Here is a 22422-nt window from a genome sequence, read left to right on the forward strand (position 1 = left end):
AACAACAAAGAGATAATCATGGAAGGCAGACGAGAGGCTTTGTGTCTCTGCTTTGAGATCTGCTTTGTGTCGGTGGACTAGGCCATGTTTAAGGACTCATCGGGTTTTGAAGCTTATTGATTAGTACTGAGGGGATGAATGGTCCATGAACACTACCTCATTATTTCTCTTTAGCACTACTCATTTTTGTAACTTTTAATACTTTTTTTGTCTTACACTGTACCGCTGCTGCAAAACAACACCTTTCACAACATAGGTCAGTGATAATAAAGCTGATTCTGAAAACAGAAATACGATGTAAGGATCTCCCTCCAACCACATTAAGGAATCAAATCACTTGCGTTACTATCTAAACCTTCCATGCAGCTCCTGAATCAGGAGTCCATGTTGCATACACATCACTTAAATAAATAAATCCTTGAGGATGGCAAGAGTACAGATATATTTTGTGTGGTGAAAATCCTTTTTTTAAATCAATAAGAGTGATTTGTTGCCACCAGTACTATCCTATACATGTCTGGCCTCCAAGGAAAAGTATATTGTGATAAAGGTTTGACTTCTATGATGGGGGGGGGGAGGGTGTGAGGCTGTATTATGAGGGGAGATTACTCAGAGAGTGAGCAGCTTCAAGTTCCTGGGTGTCAAGATCTCTGAGGCTCTAACCTGGTCCCAACACATTGATGTAGTCATAGAGAAGGCAAGACAGTGGCCATACTTTATTAGGAGTTTGAAGCAATTTGGCATGTCGACAAATACGCTCAAAAACTTCTATGTACCGTGGAGAGCATTCTGACAGGCTGCATCACTGTCTGGTATGGAGGGGGCTACTGCACAGGACTGAAAGAAGCTGCAGAAGGTTGTAAATCTAGTCGGCTCCATCTTGGGCACTAGCATACTCATTACCCAGGACATCTTTAGGGAGCAGTGTCTCAGAAAGGCAGCGTCCATTATTAAAGACTTGCAGGACCCTTTTCTCACTGTTACCATCAGGTAGGAGATACAGGAGCACGAAGGCACACACTCAGCAATTCAGGAACAGCTCCTTCCCCTCTGCCATCCAATTCCTAAATGGACTTTGAAGCTTTGGACACTGCCTCACTTTTTTTAAATATACAGTATTTCTGTTTTTGCACATTTTTTAATAATCTATTCAATATATGTAATTGATTTACTTGTTTATTTATTATTACTTCTTTTTTCTCTCTCTACTAGATCATGTATTGCATTGAACTGCTGCTGCTAACTTAACAAATTTCACGTCACATGCCGGTGGAAATAAACCTGATTCTGCTTACCTTTGAGTTTAGAAGAATAATCAGAAAAGAAACTGAGACAAGAGACCTGGCAGTGACTGGAACCAATTTAAGGTAAGACAGCCACAAAGACATGATGAATTGGAATGAATCAGTACTAACTATTATTTGAGTGGAAAATAAAAGAGGTAGTCAGAAATGGTTTGTTATGGAGTAAAAATATCAAATGCATGTTGGAATGATAATTTTTGAATCTCAGCAAAAGCAGAGTTTATAAAGTGGAATCCACTGGGAACTGCCAGAAGAGTTTCCACTCTCTTTTGAATGTTACAAGAAAAACTGAAAATGTTGGGAAAAGTTAGTGGGTCAGGCAATGAGTATGGAGACAGCAAGAGAGTCAATGATCTTCAGATACAAAATACTGGAGGAACTCAGAAGGTCAGGCAAAATCTATGGAAGGATATGAAAAGTCAACGTTTTGGTCATAGACCCTGATGAAGACAGCCTGAAACACCGACTGCTCATTGATGCTGCCTGACCTGCTGAATTCCTTCAGTATTTTGTGTGTGTTGGTCAAGAGTTCCAACATCTGCAGTGATCTTCCGATCTCTTCACAGATGCTACATGACCTGAGCATTTCCAATAAATGTTATTTTGGGGCAATACAAACAAAATGATGGAGAAGCTCAGCAGGCCAGGCACCATCTATGGAAAAGTGTAAACATTTGATATTTTGGGCCGTGACCCTTCATCAGGAAAGGAAGAGAAGTCAGAGTAAGATGTTGGGAGGAAGAAATACAAGGCAATAAGTGACAGGCAAAACCAGGAGAGGGGAGGGGTTGAAATAAAGAGCTGAGAAGTTGATTGGTGAAAGAGATAAAGGGCTGGAGAAGGGGGAATCTGATAAGAGAGGACAGAAGACTATGAAAGAAAGGGAAGGGGAGGAGCACCAGAGGGAGGTGATGGGCAGGTAAGGAGATAAAGTGAGAGAGGGAAACAGGAATGGGGAATGCAAAAGGAGAGGAAGGCAATTATCGGAAGTTTGAAGTTTACAGCACATAATTCTACGTAACTTTTGTTATCTTCAAAGAGATCCCACGACCATGCGCATCCTTCTCTCTCCCCCACTTTCTGCTTTCTGCAGGGATCACTCCCTTCTCCGCTCTTCCCTCCCCACTGAGCTCCCTCCTGGTACTTATTCTTGCAAGTGGAGCAAGTGCCTCACTTGCACCTACACTTCCTCCCCCAATACCATTCAAGACCCCAAACAGTCCTTCCAGATGAGGCGTAACTTCATCTCCAAGTCTGTTGGGGTCATTATCCAGTGCTCCCGGTGTGGCATCCTGCAAATCAGTGAGACCCGACGTAGATTGGCAGACAGCTTCACTGAAAAAGCGGGACATTTCAATTCTTCTTCTCATTCCCATTCTATGGCCTTCTCTACTGCTGCAATGAGACCACACCCAGGTTGGAGAAGCAACACTTTATTCTGTTTGGGTAGCCTCCAAACTGATAGCATGAACACTGATTTCTCAAATTTCTGGTAACTTGGCCCCACCCCATTCCTGTTTCCCTCTCACACTTTATCTCCTTACCTGCCCCTCCCCTTTCTTCCTTGGTCTTCTGACCTCCCCCCCCAACCCAATCAACTTCCCAGCTCTTTACTTCACCTCCCCCCCCCGTCCCGCTTTCACCTTGGTTTCACCTTTCACCTACCACCTTGTACTTCTCTCCCCCCCCCCACCCCCAACCTTCTTGCTCTGACTTCTCATCTTCTATTCCAGTCCTAATGAAGCGTCTCGGCCCGAAAGGTCCACATGTTTACTCTTTTCCATAGACGCTGCCTGGCCTGCTGAATTCTTCCAGCATTTTGTGTGTGTTGCTTCGATTTCCAGCATCTGCAGATTTTCTTGTTTGTGAAAATACTATTTTATTTCAGATTTCCAGCATGTGCAATTCAATCTGCTTTGTCATCAGATTCCTGCAGTCACTTTGCTTAGGGAAAATCAGTATTTTATTGTTGTCATTCCGAGCAAAGAGTAAACACATCCCGTAGTGTCAGCACAGTTTTGCTCCATCGGCCTAGACTCCGTCTCCATGAAAAGCGGAAGTTGGGGTCCGAATACTCAGTTACTCACCTCCTGAGCACCCGGTCACTTGTTCGTACTGGCTCCTCAACTCCTCATAAACCCCTATGTACGCCTCATGCATCTTCTCGAACTCCTCCGAGGACATGTTCACGATGTTTTCATCCAGCTGCCGCTACCACACACAAAGCTGCAGCCGCCACACTTCCGGCTGCCGCATCGCCGCCGATTGACCGGGCCCCGCCTCTTGCCGCAAAAAATGGAGCGGCCACCTGCTCTCGTATCTTGCAAAGTGAAAGCAGAGTTTGTCGGCATCACACTTCAGTCTTAATTTCCGATCTTCCGATCTTCGTTCTTGGGCTCGTTAACCCGACGCGCGGGCTCCTAGCAACCAGCCGGCCGGCCGCCGCATCTTGGGAGTTGTAGTTCCAGTCGATTGGAAATAACTGGCAGGCCAGGTAGCATCCGCAAAAGGAGAAGTGGAATAAATAGTTAGATCGATTAACGTGGATTAGAACTGAATCTGAAGCCGCCAAAAAGTCAGTGACAGCTGGAGAAAGAAAGTGGCTGCAAATGCTGGAATCTGGTGCAACTCACTGACTGCTTTACACTTTGTCGACAAACAATTGATACTAGAACGTACAATCATCACAGCGATACTTGATTCTGCTCTTCGCGCTCCCTGGAGTACAAATCGATAGTAAATATTAAAAATTTAAATTATAAATCATAAATAGAAAAGGGAAAGTAAGGTAGTGCAAAAAAACTGAGAGGCAGGTGTGGATATTTAGAGGGTACGGTTCAGACCCCGGTCAGGAACCGTGCAGCAGTCTTATCACAGTTGGAAAGAAGCTGTTCCCAAATCTGGCTGTACGAGTCTTCAAGCTCCTGAACCTTCTCCCGGAGGGAATAGGGACGAAAAGTGTGTTAGCTGGGTGGGTCGTGTGCTTGATTATCCTGGCAGCATTTAGAGGAACTTAACAAGTCAGGCAGCATCTGCGGAGGGACGGGGACATTTCGGTTCGACACCCTTCACCTATGATCTTAATCCCAAACGTCGACTGCCCGCTTCTTTCCACAGAAGGTGGCTCCTCCCTATGCTTCGCCAACTTTTTGTGATTGACAGCTGGGACGGGCGCTCGCGGTATTCTGGGTATTGTAGTATCAGTGCCTCCATCCCGAGGTTTTAAACCCGGTAGCGTGTGAGCGGCAGCTTCTTTGTGTCTGTTGGTGCTGCAATCGGAGGATGTCATTCTTCGTAAGCCTCATCGGGATCTGTGCAATTACTGCTCTTCTGCTAGCAGCATTTGCTCCATATATCAGGTTCGTATTTATCCCTTGAAATATTTTGAAGCATTTGTTGGGTGTTAATATATCAGGCATTAGTTACCTTTCTAGCATCTGCAGTCTTCAGCAAATAAATTGCATTTAGTTTTGGAGAAGCAAATCTATAACAGTGGAGATTTGGATGATTGTGTTTTTCAAACTATGTTTAAAATATCACAGTGTAAAGTCACTTGACGTGAAATAGTTTTACGATGTCCATGCTGTTCATTGAATAAAACAGGGATAGCTATGACTTGTATAATTCTTCAATGCAACCTTTGAATATTTTTATTCAGTGAATTAATGTAGGTAATATTTGCCTGTTTATGTTTCACTCAAATCGCTTCTCGCTCTAAATAAAGGGTTTGACGCAGTGAAGTAACTGTGACAAATCATCTCCAAAACTTAATTCCGCGTTGTAATAAATGCACATTTAAAAAAAACTGGTGGAACAGCTGCCCCTTTTGCGCTGGAAGGCATTGTAATGACCCCAAGGATAACGTTTAAACTGATGAACGTCCGAACATTTGGTCAGGTCATGGGCGGACCATCTCCTACGTTTGATTGGCTACTTGCTGCCGAGCGTAAGCATCCCACCTTATGACCGATGCTTCCGGTCGCCAGAGGTCCTTGAATTGACTTTATTTCTTATCTCCTTTACATACATGAGGAGTAAAAATTCTTACGTTACATCTCTGTCTAAATGTGCAATGTGCAATTTATAGTAATTTATAATAAATAGTATGTACAACAGGACACCCAATATAATATGTAAATACAGTTGTGTCAGCATGCGTTAATCAGTCTGATGACCTGGTGAAAGGAGCTGTCTCAGAGTTTGTTGATCCTGGCTTTTGTGCAGCGGTATCGCTTCCCGGATGGTAGCAGCTGGAACAGTCAAGACCAGCAAGGGAGCAGTTACTCTATTGGGAGTATTCTATAGGCCCCCTGGTAGCAGCAGAGATACCGAGGAGCAGATTGGGAGGCAGATTTTGGAAAGGTGCAAAAATAACAGGATTGTATCATGGGTGACTTTAAATTCCCTAATATTGATTGGCACCTGATTAGTTCCAATGGTTTAGACGGGACAGAGTTTGTTAAGTGTCTCCAGGATGGATTCCTGTCATAGTGTGTTCACAGGCCAGCTAAGGGGAATGCCATACTAGATCTAGTATTAGGTAACAAACCAGGTCAGGTCACAGATCTCTCAGTGAGTGAGCACCTGGGGGACAGTGACCACCGCAGACATCCCACCTCTCCCGGAAGTTCCGGGAGTCTCCCGCATATGAATAGTGGCTCCCTGATGCCCGCAAATTATATACAACATCACGGAAATCAATTTTTTGAGAGCGCGAGAGCAAGCAAGCGAGAGCGACCACGGGAGAGAGAGAGCGAGAGCACGCCATGGCAGAGTGTTCCAAAAAAAAAGAAAATATAAAACGCACGTCACCCCATGCTACACTAAGGTGTACCCCTGCCTAATAGGGGTCAAAAATAATGACCGTGTTGCTCGCTGCACTGTTTGCATCAGTGACTTTTCTATTGCCCATGGTGGGTCAAGACTGTAAAAGACATGTTGAGGTGAGTTTAACAGGTGTCATTTGTTCATTAGATAGCTAACATTATTTAAACTAGCTGGCTGGCTGCTAAGGAGCTACTCTGTTGCAGACACCCCACCTCTCCTGGAAGTCTCCCCCAAATTAATGGTGCTATCTCCCTGAAATCAGTTTTTGCAGGGTGGACTGTCTGCCACCGCTCCCTGGCCTTTAGCATTATCATGGAAAAGGATAGAATCAGAGAGGACAGGAAAATTTTTAATTGGGGAAGGCAAATTATGAGGCTATAAGGCTAGAACTTGCGGGTGTGAATTGGGATGATGTTTTAGCAAGGAAATGTACTATGAACATGTGGTCAATGTTTAGGGATCTCTTGTGGGATGTTAGGGATAAATTTGTCCCGGTGAGGAAGATAAAGAATGGTAGGGTGAAGGAACCATGGATGACCAGTGAGGTGGAAAATCTAGTCAGGTGGAAGAAGGCAACATACACGAGGTTTAGGAAGCAAGGACCAGATGAGCCTATTGAGAAATATAGGGTAGCAAGAAAGGAGCTTAAGAAGGAGCTGAGGAGAGCAAGAAGGGGGCATGAGGAGGCTTTGACGAGTAGGGTAAAGGAAAACCACAAGGCATTCTCCAATTATGTGAAGAACAAAAGGATAACAGGAGTGAAGGTAGGACTGATTAGAGATAAAGATGGGAAGATGTTCCTGGAGGCTGTGGAAGTGAGCAAGGCCCTCAATAAATAGTTCTCTTCAGTATTCACCAATGAGAGGGAACTTAATGAAGGTGAGGACAATATGAGTGAGGTTGATGTTCTGGAGCATGTTGATATTAAGGGAGAGGAGGTATTGGAGTTGCTAAAATACATTAGGATGGATAAGTCCCCAGGATCTGATGGAATATTCCTGAGGCTGCTCCATGAGGTGAGGGAAAAGATTGCTGAGCCTCTGGCTAGGATTTTTATGTCCTTGTCCACGGGAATGGTACCGGAGGATTAGAGGGAGGAGAATGTTGTTCCCTTGTTCAGAAAAGGTAGTAGGGATAGTCCAGGTAATTATAGACCAGTGAGCCTTACATCTGTGGTAGAAAAACTGTTGGAAAAGATTCTTAGAGATAGGATCTATGGGTATTTAGAGAAACATGGCCTGATCAGGGACAGTCAGCATGGCTTTGTGAAGGGCAGATCATGTCTAACAAGCCTGACAGAGTGCTTTGAGGAGGTGACCAGGCATATAGATGAGGGTAGTGCAGTGGATGTGATCTACATGGATTTTAGTAAGACATTTGACAAGGTTCCGCATGGTAGGCTTATTCAGAAAGTCGGAAGGCATGGGATCCAGGGAAGTTTGGCCAGGTGGATTCAGAATTGGCTTGCCTGCAGTAAGCAAAGGGCCGTGGTGGAGGGAGTACATTTGTATTGGAGGATTGTGACTAGTGGTGTCCCACAAGGATCAGTTCTGGGAGCTCTACTTTCTGTGATATTTATTAACGACCTGGATGTGGGGTTAGAAAGGTGGGTTGGCAAGTTTGCAAACGACACAAAGGTTGGTGGTGGTGTTGTGTATAGCGTAGAGGATTGTCAAAGATTGCAGAGAGACATTGATAAGATGCAGAAGTGGGCTGAGAAGTGGCAGATGGAGTTCAACCCGGAGAAGTGTGAGGTGGTACACTTTGGAAGGACAAACTCCAAGGCAGAGTACAAAGTAAATGGCAGGATACTTGGTAGTGTGGAGGAGCAGAGGGATCTGGGGGTACATGCCCATAGATCTCTGAAAGTTGCCTCACAGGTAGATAGGGTAGTTAAGAAAGCTTATGGGGTGTTATCCTTCATAAGTTGAGTGATAGAGTTTAAGAGTTGCGAGGTAATGATGCAGCTCTATAAAACTCTGGTTAGGTCGCACTTGGAGTACTGTGTCCAGTTCTGGTCGCCTCACTATAAGAAGGACGTGGAAGCATTGGAAAGGGTACAGAGGAGCTTTACCAGGATACTGCCTGGTTTAGAGAGTATGCATTATGATCAGAGATTAAGGGAGCTAGGGCTTTACTCTTTGGAGAGAAGGAGGATGAGAGGAGACATAATAGAGGTATACAAGATTTTAAGAGGAATAGATAGAGTGGACAACCAGCGCATCTTCCCCAGGGCACCACTGCTCAATATAAGAGGACATGGCTTTAAGGTAAGGGGTGGGAAGTTCAAGGGGGATATTAGAGGAAGGTTTTTTACTCAGAGAGTGATTGGTGCCTGGAATGCACTGCCTGAGTCAGTGGAGGCAGATATACTAGTGCAATTTAAGAGACTACTAGACAGGTATATGGAGGAATTTAAGGTGGGGGGTTATATGGGAGGCAGGGTTTAAGGGTTGGCCAAACATTGTGGACTGAAGGGCCTGTACTGTGCTGTATTGTTCTATGTTCTATGTTAATAGTTTGTGGTTGGGGTGACTCGGGTCCCCAATAATCTTTCGGACCCTTTTTACACACCTGTCTTTGTAAATGTCCTGAATAGTGGGAAGTTCACATCTACAGATGCACTGGGCTGTCCGCACCACTCTCTGCAGAGTCCTGCGATTGAAGGAAGTTCAGTTCCCATACCAGGCAGTGATGCAGCCAGTCAGGATGCTCTCAATTGTGCCCTGTAGATAGTTCTTAGGATTTGGGGGCCCATACCAAACTTCTTGAAATGTCTGAGGTGAAAGAGGCGCTGTTGTGGTTGTCTTCACCATATAGCCGGTGTGTACAGACTCCTTGAGACTTTCGGTGATGTGTATGCCAAGGAACTTAAAGCTGTTCACCCTCTCAACCCCAGATTCATTGATGTTAATAGGGGTTCGCCTGTCTCTGTTCCTCCTATAGTCCATAACCAGCTCCTTTGTTTTTGCGACATTGTGAGAGAAGTTGTTTTCTTGACACCACTGTGTCAGGGTGATAACTTTTTCTCTGTAGGCTGTAGGCTGCCTCATTAGTTAGCAGATTGGAGCTGTGGGTGGCGACACAGTCATGGGTATACAGAGAGTAAAGGAGGGAGCTGAGGACGGAACCCTGAGGGGCACCTGTGTTGAGGGGCAGAGGTGAAGGAGCCACTCTACCACCCGCCGGCAATCTGACAGGAAGTCCAGGATCCAGCTGCAAAAGGCAGGGTGAAGGCTGAGGTCTCTGAGCTTCTTGTCAAGCCTGGAGGGAATTATGGTGTTGAATGCTGAACTGTAGTCCAAGGACAGCATTCTCACATGATTCAGCATGACTCAGTCCTACACTTATAGACCAATTTTAGCTTCTAGCTCAGAGCCACCCATTAAGAATTTGTACCTTTTCTCTTTCAGTCCTTCATTGGCCTCGCGTCTCTCTCTTTCACCTATGGATTCTTAAAATTCTCTGAGGTCTGAACTCTTCCCAATCCAGCCTCTGCATTCTTCTGATTATACTGTAATTGTTCCATCGGTGCCCGTGGATTCAGTTGCCTGAATCCTTTAAAGATGCTCTTAAAAACCTTACTGCAAAGCAAAACAAAAGCTGTAGATACTGGAATCTGTAATAAAAACTATGAAGTGTAAGGGTAGAAAATGCTGGCGATATTGAGCAATTTAAGCAGGAGCTATGGAAACAAAAACAGTAAGGTTTCACTTCAAAGGTCCTCAGCTTGAAATATTAACTGTTTCTATCTCAGCAGCTGCTACCTGTCCTACAAGGTATTTACATAATTTTTTTTTAAACTTGAGTATCCTTTTAAATAACTGCCCTGGTATTTCTTGATGTGCCATGGTATCAAATTTTTAACAGCCCTATGTTCACCTTTTCTACATTTTATTATTTTAAGAGTGTGCATGAATGCATATGTCCCAAATCTAAATGATGAGTTAGTCCGTCATCTAGGTTTTGCTGATGATGGCTAGATTGATTTAAAGAGCATTTCATGAAAATAGCTGCAGGAGTAGGCCTTTCAGCTTTTCCAGGCTGCTATGCCGTTATTGTGGCTGATCATCCCAAATCCACTACCTACTCCTGTTTTCTCCCCTTGATCTGTTTAGGTATTAGTACTAGAAAATCCCACAAGATCACCAGTCTTTGGGGTGAGAAACGAGTTTTCCTTATCATATACACAGGCTGTGATATCCGATTTTGGGCTTCTTCAGCAGAAGGATCATCTTTCCTGCATTTAATCCATCTGCTTCCATTGGGATTTTGTGAAGTTCACTGAGGTCCCTTCCAATTCTCTAAATTCCCATTCACGCTGCAATGTGTTGATCCATTGACTCTTCTTGCACCAAGATGAGGCCACCCTCAGGGTGGCAGAGCAACATCTTATATTCTGTCCTGGTACCCTCCAACCTGATGGTATGAATATTGATTTCTCATTCCAGTGAATAAATTCCACCCCCCCCCCCAACACCTTCCTCATTCCCCACTCTGACCTTTCACTTCTTTTCACCTGCCTATTACTTCCCTCAGGCCCCCTCCTCCCCTTTCTCCTACTGTCCACTCTCCTCTCCTATCAGATTCTTTCTTCTCCTGCACTTTACCTTTCCCACCCACCTGGCTTCACCTATTACCTTCCAGCTAGCCTTTACCCCCTCCCCCCACCGTTTTATTCAGGCACATTCCCACTTCCTTCTCAGTCCTGAATAAGGGTCTAGGCCCGAAATGTTGACTGTTTACTCTTTTCCATAGATGCTGCCTGGCCTGCGTTCCTCTGGCATTTTGTGGGTGTTGCTTTGAAGTTCCAGCATCTGCAGACTTTCTCATTTTTTGTGGTGAACAGACGTTATTTTCAGGTTGATTGGCAGTACAGGTGGCCCCCGTTTTCCGAACGTTCGCTTTACGTCAGCTCACTGTTACAAAACACTGTTACGAAAAAAGGCAGCGTGTGCTCCGAGCAGCCAAGCTCCTCCCCCGGAATTACATTCTAGCTGCCATAGCTTAAACTCGTGTCTGTGAGCATCTTGCTTTATCTCGATTTATTTTGTGCATCTGTTCGCAAGATGAGTTCTAAGGTATTGGAAAAGCCTAAGGGCGGCGGGGACCGCCCCTGTCTGCCAATGAAGTAGCAGTATTTTTCTGCTGCTCTTAGTTTTCTTTCTTTCCCCCTAGTTTAAGCTTTGAATTTAAAATTTTTACTTGTTGATTCTTGAGGGTGATCAATATGTCTATGTCTACTGTGTACATACATCTATTGCTGCTTCTGGACACATCTTCAGTGATGTTCCTGGAATCATCGGGTGTTTCAGGTCTTTCAACATCATACAACCTCCTCCAGGTGACCCAGCCGGGGCTGATCAGACCCCAGCTTGTGTCCAGATGGCTAGCTAATTATGACTCCATGGCTCCCCTCTTTTGAGCCACAGCCATCTTGAGGCCCTCTCTGCCGCATCGGTGGTACTGCGGATGGCTCTCCTCTTCCTCGATGCCCAAGATGCTGAAGGCTCTAACTAAAGAACAGGCTATGAATCCCCTACAACCAGCCTCCACTGGCAGACACCTCGCTCCCCATCCAGCCTGCTGACAGTTGCTGACCAGTCCTGTGTACCTGGAGAGCTTCCTTTCAAAGGCCTCTTCCAAGCTATCTTCCCATGGGACTGTCAGCTCCAGCAGCACCACTTGCTTAGTAGTCTCAGACACTAGGACAATGTCTGGTCACAGGGTTGGGGAACTTCAGCTGCCCTTCGAGGTCCACCAACAGCTGCCAGTTCCTTGCTGAGGTCAGAATGCCTGCCGATGTTCTTTTGGCAGGTATTGGCTGCTCCCCAGCTCTGACAAAGGCAATGGTCTGCTTGGAGGGTCGGGACCTGATCATGCCTCCACCTGTACTGTCCCTCACCAAGTGCCCTTGCACAGCCGCTGAGGATGTGCTCCAGGGTTCCTCGCTTGGAGCACAGTGGGCACGCAGATGACTCTGCCTTGCCCCATGTGTGCAGATTTGATGGGCTTGGAAGCACATCGTACACTGCCTGGATGAGAAATTGGATGCGGTGTGGTTCGGCTTTCCAAACATCAGCCCAGGTCACTTTCCTCTCAACCGCATTCTCCCATCTTGTCCAAGCTCCCTGTTGCTTCATTCCCACCGCCTTGCAGGCTCTCATCTCCTCCACTACTGCTCTCACCTCCTCCTGAACTAGACGACGCCTTTCCTTCCCTCTGGTGTCCATTTGGGGAGTTGGAAAGGATCCTAGCCCAGCTCGGCCTTGTGTGACCACTCCCACCAGCCTCCTGTGACGCAGCCTCGCCTCTGCCTCCTGAACAACTTCCTCTGCCCTCCACTTCCTGCCAGTACTTACTTGGATCCCTGCTCTAGCCACCTTTGGGTCACTTGAGTCCCTATACTGTAGCACTTCTCTGGCTCTTGTTACCTTGAATTCTTCCTCCAAGGATTTGAAGGGCAGTTGCAGTTTGTTGTGGTGTCCATAGAGTGCGATGCTGCTCAGGCTCTTTGGCAGCCCCAGCCATCTCCTGAGGTGGTTGCTAACCCCTCCTCTCTAAGCTTTCAAGAAGTGGGAAGAATTTACCTGAACCTAGTGATAAAGGTAATAGGAAAGGAAAGGTGCAAAAGGCAAGATCTGATGAAATGCCATCGTGGGCTGAAGATATCGTTTGGACACTGAATTCAATTAAGGATCAGAATGGATCAATTAAAGACCGACTGGAAAAGAATAGTAATGAAATGAAGTCATTTCTGGGAAAACTTAAAGACCTGGAAACTCAAGTTATTTCACACGAAGAGGAATTGAAGATAGCTAAGCAAAAGCTGTCTGAAGCTACAACTCGTTTGGAAAGATATCAAAATAAGATTATAGACCTGGAAACTAGGTCTCGACAAAGGAATTTAAGAATTGTTGGGCTACAGGAAGGAGCTGAAGATGGAGATCTAACGGCTTACTTTGGTAAGCTTTTCCACACTTTATTTCCTACCATTCTATTAAAGCCGCCTGCTATAGAAAGGGCATACAGGGCGTTTATCTCGAAATCGAAGGACTCTAGTAAACCAAGATCTGTTCTGGTTTGCTTTCATCGCTTTAAAAATAAAGATCAAATAATACGACAGGCAAGAAAACAGAGGGTTTTTAGATTTATGGAATCTGAGCTCCGCTTCTACGAAGATTATCCAAGAGAGATAATGGAACAAAGATCAAAATTTGCCCTGGTAATGAAACAAGCATATGATAAGAATCTTTTCCCGTCTCTGAGGTATCCGACAAAACTTAAAATTTTCCCTCCTAATTCTCCTCCTCATACTTTTTTTGATCTAAAGCGGCACTGGATTTTGTTCAGGCTTTGCCTGCCACTGTCACCAACACCGCTGTTGAATGATCCATCTGAAAAGCTGTTTGGCTATTTGTATATTATTCGCATTTTGGAAAGAAGATTTATGAAGGTCACTTGTATATTTCATCGAGAGACTAATTAAAGAACACAGGTAGTTGTTCTTTATTGCATATTATTGGTTTTCCTTTGGAAAGATTTATGGTTTAAGTACCTCAAATGATCTCTGGACATTTTATGACTGAGGGAAGAAGATAAGGCGATTTGTTCTTTTAATTTAATACTTTGTAGCTAATTGGTAGTTTTTCCTACTAATAGGGCTTTTTATATATTTTTCTGTTCTATTATAACATTTTATAACTGAATTTAAAGCTTTTTTAGGGAATTAATATTAAACATGGCGCTGGTTTTTCTCTCTAACAGATAACATTATTTTGGTTCTTTCTTGTTTATCAGTCGATGGAATGTAAGTACCTTTTTTTCCTGAGACTTTATTGTCTTTTTCACAAGGTCACTCTACTTTTTTACTAACTGGGCGGAGGGAAAGAAAACACAGACAGAGCAGTCAGCAGCTTTGAATTCTATCGTAGATCACTTGCCTTTTTCGGGTTTCCGGGTGTGGGTGGGTGGGTTTAGAGTTAGTTTTTTCCCATTGGGTGGTTCCGGAGCATGTGTGTATTTTATTTGGTTGTATTCTTCATCACCGCCATCTTTGATCATCCTGCACTGGTATGTGCTTTGTGCATGTATAAAGTAGAATGAAATTATAGTATGCTGTTCAAACAGATTAATATAATAAGTTGGAATGTACGTGGTTGGAATCATCCTATCAAACGAAAGAAGACTTTTAAAATTATTAACCAATTCCAACCTGATATAATTTTTGCTCAAGAGACACATATCAGGGCGGGAGATCAAATAGATTTTTTAGATGGTGGAATAGTTTGCAATTCCACTCTACTTCTCAGAGTAAAACAAAAGGCGTGTCTACTTTCATTAAACCTAATATATTTATTCAGGAGGATATTGAATCAGATTCTAATGGTAGATTTTTAATTGTTAAAGGAACAATCTGTAACAGAAAAGTTGTTTTGGTTAATTTGTATGGTCCTAACTTAGATGATCCTTCTTTTTTTGAAAAGGTATTCACTTTACTGCCTGACTTAAATGAATATATGCTCATAATGGATGGGGATTTTAATTGTTGTTTAAATCCTATGATTGATAGGAGCTCAACCAATCAGCAACTTCCAAATCAATCCACGTCATTTATTAATTCCTTTTTGATTGATTTTGGGTTGATTGATTTGTGGAGGTATCTTCATCCCGACAATAGAGAATATTCTTTCTTCTCACATGTTTATAAAAAATATTATATTATAATCGATCCCCACTTCTTGCCTAGTGTTAAAACCTGCGAATATGACGCTATTGCTATATCTGATCATGCGCCTCTGAGTTTGTCTTTTGAATTTGATGATGTCACTCTTGCCCGCCCACCTTGGCGCATGTCTCAGACATTATTGCAAAACTCTGACTTTGTCACTTTCATTGAAACCCAGATAAAAGAATTTTTTCTTTTTAATGATATAGGGGGTATGTCTAAATTAGTTATATGGGATACATTTAAAGCATTTTTAGGCGGTCAGATTATTTCTTACTCAGCTAAACTTAAAAAACAAACTAAAGCAGAATAAGATAGAATTTCAAAACAAATTAAAGATATAGATAATATTTATGCAATTTCCCCCAATACTGATTTATTTAAACAAAGGGTGGAACTTCAATCACAATATAACCTGTTATTAACTCATCCCATTGAAGGTTACTTGCTTAAGTTAAAGAGCCAATTTTATATGTCTGGAGATAAAAATAATAAATTGCTTGCATTTCAATTAAAAATGGCTGCAGCCAAAAGGCAAATCATGAAAATTCTTAGGAAAGATGGTACCTTAGCTCAGGAATATAAGGAAATTAATAAGATTTTTCAAGACTTTTATGCTGAGCTATATAAATCTCAATATCCGTTAGATTCCTCTAAAATGAATGCTTTTTTACGAAAGATTGTTTTTCCTAAAATCTCGGCTGAGGATCAAAAGATTCTCGATGCTCAAATTACTGAAACCGAAATTCATAAAGCTATTTTTTCAATGCAGTCTGGTAAGTCCCCAGGACTCGATGGCTATCCTGTAGAATTTTATAAAAAATTTGGAAAGTTGCTCTCTCCCTATATGTTGGAAATGTTTAAGAATTCTTTTGTGAAAGGTGACTTACCCTCTACTTTTTATGAGGCCTCTATTTCTTTATTTCTTAAAAAAGATAAAGATCCTACTGACTGTGCTTCATATAGACCTATTTCATTACTGAATGTTGATGCTAAGATTTTGTCAAAGATAATGGCCAATCGGTTGGAGAATATTTTGGGTAAAATTATTTGTAAAGATCAAATAGGCTTTATAAAGGGTCGCTATTCCTTTTCAAATGTTCGGAGACTACTTAACATTATATATTCACCCTCTTCTAAAATTCCACAATGTATTGTATCTTTGGAGGCTGAAAAAGCGTTTGACCGAGTTGAATGGAAATATTTATTCAATGTTTTAGAGAGAAATTTGGCTTTGGTGTTAATTTTAATAATTAGATTAAAATGATATATAAAGCCCCTATTGCTACTGTTGTTACTAACAATTGTAAGTCTCCTTTTTTTCAGCTTTCATGGAGGACAAGGCAAGGCTGTCCATTAAGTCCTTTGTTGTTTAATTTTATATTAGGACCCCTTGCTATTGCTCTTCATGAGGCTAAAAATATCCATGGGATATTTGTGAACGAGACCATGCATAAGGTCTCTCTTTATGCTGATGATTTATTGGTTTATATATCTAACCCTGACGAATCCATTTCTGCCCTGCTAAAATTACTTAATGAATTCGGAGGCTTTTCAGGATATAAAATTAATTTTAGTAAAAGTGAATTGTTTCCTTTAAATGATTCTGTTTCTATATATGATACTACTCCTTTTAAAGTTTCAGACTCTTTTAGATATTTAGGTATTATAATTACTAAAAAATATAAGGATCTTTATAAAGCTAATTTCGTTCCCTTAGTAGACTCTATGAAGTATTTATTTAGTAGATGGAGTCCACTTACATTTTCACTTGTTGGTCATATGCATATAATTAAAATGATGATTCTACCGAAATTTTTATATTTATTTCAGAATATTCCTGCTTTTTTGACTAGGAAGTTTTTTGATCGGATTGATTCTATTATTTTATCTTTTATTTGGAATAATAAAAGGCCAAGAATTCATAAATGTCATTTACAAAAATTGAAAAAAGATGGAGGTCTTGCTTTGCCTAATTTTAGAATGTATTATTGGGCTGTTAATCTGCGATATATGTCTTTTTGGTTATACTGGGTTGATAAGAGTGATCGGCCAATTTGGGTAGACCTGGAACTAAAAGTTGTAAAACAGTTTTATTCAACCTCGTTATTGGGGGCTCCTTTACCTATGCAATTAAGTAAAGTTGTTAATTTAAACCTATATCCTGTGATTAAGTATTCTTTACAAATTTGGCTCTAGTTCCGCAATTTTTTTAATCTTAAAAAATTCAAACTTTGTGTTTTAATTTACCAAAATTACTTTTTTAAGCCTTCTTTGAATGATCCAATTTTTCTACTTTGGAAAAATAAAGGTATTAATTCTTTTTTGGATTTATTTAAAGAAGATAGATTGATGTCCTTTGAACAATTAATTGATAAATATGCTCTTTCATACACTTTTTGCAATACCTTCAAGTTAGACATTTTTTACAAAAATACTTAAGTAATTTCCCTTACATATTGGAGGCTGACCTGTTAGATACTATTATGAGTATGAATCCTTTGATTAAGGGTTCTATTGGAAGAATTTATAATTTACTATTACAATGGGATAAGCGTCCTTTGTCTAAGATTAAACAGGTTTGGGAAAAGGAACTTAATTTGACTTTTATGATGGAGGATTGGATGCGGATATTGAAGTTGGTTAACTCTTCTTCAATTTGTGCTAGCCATTCATTGATTCAATTTAAAATTGTACATCGTTATCATTTGACAAAGGAGAGACTTTCTAAAATCTTTTCTAATGTTGATAGTCATTGTGATAGGTGTAAAACTGAGATAGCTACACTGACACATATGTTTTGGTCTTGTTCTAAATTGGAACAGTTCTGGAAGTCGGTTTTCTCAAGCACTTAAAATTAATTTACAACCTAATAAATTAACTGTGGTTTTTGGCACTTAAAGCAGTTAAAATTAATTTACAACCTAATAAATTAACTGTGCTTTTTGGAATAGTTCCTCAAAATATTCATGGTATTTCTGTGTCTGACCAACATGTTATTGCATTTGTTACATCGATAGCTAGGAGGGCCATTTTGTTGAAGTGGAAGGATACATCAGCTCCCACTTTGTCACAATGGTTCTCTCAAGTGATGCTATGTCTTAGTTTGGAGAAAATTAGAAGTCGAACCTTTGAACCTTTATTTGATTTTGAGAAAAGATGGGACTCATTTGCTCATTATTATCATTTGAGTTAATTGATATAATTTTTCCATGATCTAATTGTAAATTCTTTTAGTATATTTTCTCTTTTTGCTGGTGGTTTGATGTTTATTTTTAGAAGCTTTTTGTATGATGCATGGCTCCGGGGTTGTACACCTAATGGGTTCTCTTTTTTTTTTCTCACTTTTCTGCTTAGTAGGTTTTTTTTGTTATCACAAAATTTTGTTTACAGTCTTTAAGATGATGAGTTTTTTTTTGAGGCATTGTAAGTGTTGTTACTTCGATGTACTCATGTTTTTTTTCTATATATACAATAAAAAGATTTGAAAAGAAAAAGGAAAAGCCTAAGAGAGCTCGTAAGGGTGTTATGCTTAGCGTAAAACTGGACGTAATTAAGCGCTTTGATCATAGTCAATGAAGAAAGGTCCGCACGTTGAACTTCCCTGCATCCAACATTTGCACTATTTACACACAGAGAGAAGGAATCTTGAAAGCTGCCGATGTTATTATTGGTTCTGCTCGTAGCAAAGTGATCTCTTTTAGTCGGCATCCAATCATGGATAAAATGGAAAGTCTATTGCTTGAGTGGATTGATGGGTGTACAAAGTGTGGTGTTCTGTTAAGTTATCTTATACTTAAAGGAGAAATCAGCCTTTTTAATAAGCTGAAACAGAAAGCCCTGGACGATGGTGATGAAAGTGTTGCAAAAGTGGAATTTAAAGGTAGTCATGGGTGGTTTGATCGATTTCTGAGGCGAGGGCAGCTTCACAGTTTAACGTTTACCGGAGAGAGTGCTTCGGCTGATACTGAAGTTGACGAAGATGATGGTGAAGAGGTTTTGGCATCCCATGACCAAGAACTGACAGGTGAAGAGCTGATGTAATTGCAAGAGGAAAGGATACAAATCGAAACCGAACGGCCCAAAAGTGAAGTCGTCCAGGAACTGAATGTGAAGCACTTGCGTGAGATTTTCGCTGCGATTGACAGCACTGCAATGATTGCAGAAGAGAATGACTTTAATTTTGGAAGAGCACATAGGTTTAGGGCATATTTGCAGGATTGTTTGAGTGCTTACAAAGAACTGTATGATAGAAAAATGCGTGAGGCTAAGCAATCAAGCACACTGTCCTTTTTCAAGCCTTCCACATCAGCCACAGCAGACGACAAACCTCAGCCTTCGACATCGAGGCAGGCAGACATAGAAGACGTTAGTGACCAGTCTCCTGTACCTCCCACCACCGCAACCTCAGCCTAACACACCATCATCAGTGTGCTCGCTGTCTTCCCAATTCCGGTAAGTGAAACTATACACTGTACGTACATTATTTCTACTTTATATAGGCTGTGTATTTTTATGTGTTATTTGGTATGATTTGGTAGGCTATTTTTCGGGTCTGGGAACACGCAAAAATTTTTCCAATATAAATGAAAGACATTTTTGCGAAAGTGGAAATTGAGGGTAGTTATGGGTGGTTTGATCGGTTTTTGAGGCGATGGCAGCTTCATAGCTTAAAGGTTACTGGAAAGAGTGCTTCCGCCCAGAGTGCTTCTGCCGAGGGCACTTGAGTGAGATTTTCGCTACGCTCTACAGTGCTGCAATGATTGCAGAAAAGTATTTCTACTTTATATAGGCTGTGTATTTATCATATCACTCCTGCTTTTACTATATGTTAGTGTTGTTTTAGGTTTTCTGTGCTACTTGGTATGATTTGGTAGGTTTTTTTTGGGTCTGGGAACACTCAAAAAATTTTTCCCATAAAATTTAATGGTAATTGCTTCTTCGCTTTACGCCATTTCAGCTTACGAACGGTTTCATAAGAATGCTCTACGTTCGGATAGCGGGGGAAACCTGTCGGTGGTTTGTTAATGGTCTGTGATAGGCTCCTGATCTTCCTAATTATACACTTGAACTTGAGTGCTTTCCAACACCTACAGGATGACTCCAAGCTTGGAGACAGTAAAAATGGGTGAATTGGTTTATTATTGTCACATGTACCGAGATATAGAGAAAAATTTGACTTGCATGTTGTTCGCATAGATCGATTCAATATGAATGTGTTGAGGTAGAACAAAGTCAAACAACTGAATGCAGAATAAAGTGTTACAGTTACAGAGAAAGTAAGTATCGTACAGGTAGACATTCAGAAGCAAACTCATAACAAAGTAGTTTGCAAGGTCAAGAGTCTGTCTTATCATATTAGGGAACTATTCAATAGAATTAGAACAAAAAGGGGTAGAAGCTGCCCTTGAACTTGGTGGTATGTGCTTACAGGTTTTTGTATCTTCTGCCTGATGGGATGTTGGAGAAGGGAGAATGACTGGGATGAGTGAAGTCTTTGATTATGTTGGCTGCTTTACTGAGGCAGCGAGAAGCGTAAATAGAGTTCATGGAGGGAGAGGCTGGTTTCCTTGATGTGCTGAGCTGTGTCGACGACTCTCTGCAGTTTCTTGCAGTAGAGGGTCTGGTGAGCTTTCTTGGCTATGCCATCAATGTAGTTGAACCAGCATAGACTATTGAACACCATCAGTTCCTAAGAACCTGAAGCTGTCAGTGTAATGTGTGGATCTATTTCTTTTAGAGCAATGACCCCCACCCCCTTAGCACTACATAGTGATTTGTTGTCTGCACATGTGTGTCTGTCTGTCTGTCTGTCTGACTGTCTGTCTCTCAATCTCTCTCTCTCTCTAAAGCTCTCACGCTTCTTAGCTTAATAGATGGAAGAAGTTGTCTCTTACACAACTTAGTAACCCCTGAAAAACCAGCAAGCAAGACGTTCAACAAAATTGTTACAACTTTACAAAATCACTTGAGCCCTAAACCACTGGTAATAGCTGATAGATTTAGATTTTTACAAAAGACACTAGTCAAAGGATGAAAGCATTTCTGAATACATTGCAGAACTGCACAATCTCTCCTAGTACTGTGACTTTAGAGATGGACTTTCTGATGCATTAACAGCAGGCTTGTATGTGGCATGCATAGTCAAAGCACGCAAAAGAGGCCACTGTCCAAAAGAGAGCTTGCCTTAGAACGTGCATTGACCATTGCAGTATTGTTAGAGACTGCAGCAAAGGATGCAGCAGAACTATAGAAAGAGTTTAGAATGTGAAATGCGCAAAATGTTCCTGAAAGGTGTAAAAAGACAAAAATGTTATCAACGTGGCAAATCCTCCCATGTTGCAAATGACTGTTGATTCAAGGAAAAAGGTTGCAGAAAATGTCACAGACAAGGTCACGTAGAGAGAGTGTGCAAGGCAGACAAAAAGCACAACCGAGTGAAAAGTGTCAAACATAAAACTAAGCAAAAGCATAGAGTGACTGAATAGGAAATGGAGTCTGACAAAGGTGAGCTGTCATGCCTGGCACTGCATAATATTACTGAAGCAGATCACAAGATCATATGACTCACAATGAATGGGCCTGACGTAAAACTGAAAATAAAACTGGACACATTGTCAGCTTTGTCTATAATTTCAGAGGCTGACTGCAACATATTGTCTTCTAAAATACCATTAGAGAAGCCCTCAGTGATGCTAAAGACCTACACAGGTGAAAAAGTGTCTCCCAAAGGTAAACTGAAAGTGAATGTGACGTATGGAGACCAAACACAGCAGTTAGAGCTTTATGTATTGAAAAGTGGAGGGCCAATACTTTTTGGACGTGGATGGCTGAGAAAAATCCAACTAGACTGGCACTCAGTCAAAGCTCTCAGTGTGGCATCAACAGGCAATGGCAGCCCAAACAGTAGCACTAACCAGAAACTGTCACAGCTACTTAAAGCTAATGAGAAGGTGTTCAAGAAGGGAACAGATAAACAGATTAAAGACTTGGCTAAAAGCTGTTCTGTATGCCAAAAAATTCGAAATGCACCTCCACAGGCACTGTTACACCCGTGGAAGTGACCGTCTTCAGCATGGCAAAGAGTGCGTTTCAACTTTGCTGGGTCATTCATGGATTCCATGTTTCAGATTGCTGAGGACACTCATTCAAAGTGACCATAGGTTATATCAATGAAGTCAACCGCCTCAGCAAGGACTGTCTCTACCCTGAGGACTATATTCAGCAGAAACTGCTTACCGGAACAAATTGTGACAACGTACCACAATACGTGTCAGAAAAATCCCTACTGTTCATGAAGCAAAATGGCATCAGACAATTCAAGTCAATTCTTCACGCCCAGCAATGAATGGGTTAACTGAAAGGTTTATCCAAACCTTCAAGAAGTCCACTAAAGCGATGGACGAGGAGGATATTCCTCTACAGCACAAGGTGGACGATTTCCTTTTCTGTGTATTGGAACTCTGTTCATGCGATGACAAGTCAAACACTCGCAATGCTGTTCATAAGCAAGAATTTGAGAACCCGCATAGACCTCCTGAAATCAGATCTACAGAGGGAGAG

General features: G+C 41.7%; 2 protein-coding genes across 3 annotated transcripts in view; one reads left to right on the plus strand and one right to left on the minus strand.

Moving 5' to 3' along the window:
* vti1b (vesicle transport through interaction with t-SNAREs 1B) overlaps positions 1–3961 on the minus strand; it is a 10939-nt gene extending 6978 nt beyond the window's left edge. The window contains exon 1 of the mRNA XM_063051299.1: positions 3392–3961. Coding sequence (XP_062907369.1) covers positions 3392–3488 — 97 coding nt within the window. The 5' untranslated portion in view covers positions 3489–3961. The remainder of the gene's footprint in view (positions 1–3391) is intronic.
* A 540-nt stretch (positions 3962–4501) lies between these two features.
* Positions 4502–22422, plus strand: part of rdh12 (retinol dehydrogenase 12) — a 61735-nt gene continuing 43814 nt past the window's right edge. The window contains exon 1 of one of the 2 annotated variants that reach the window (XM_063051275.1): positions 4502–4663. In XM_063051275.1, coding sequence (XP_062907345.1) covers positions 4587–4663 — 77 coding nt within the window. In that variant the 5' untranslated portion in view covers positions 4502–4586. Of the gene's footprint in view, positions 4664–13909; positions 13942–22422 lie in introns of those variants that run through there. The other variant, XM_063051285.1, reaches the window with a different exon arrangement.

The sequence above is a fragment of the Mobula hypostoma genome, chromosome 1, assembly GCF_963921235.1.
Source record: "Mobula hypostoma chromosome 1, sMobHyp1.1, whole genome shotgun sequence".
NCBI lineage: Eukaryota > Metazoa > Chordata > Chondrichthyes > Myliobatiformes > Myliobatidae > Mobula > Mobula hypostoma.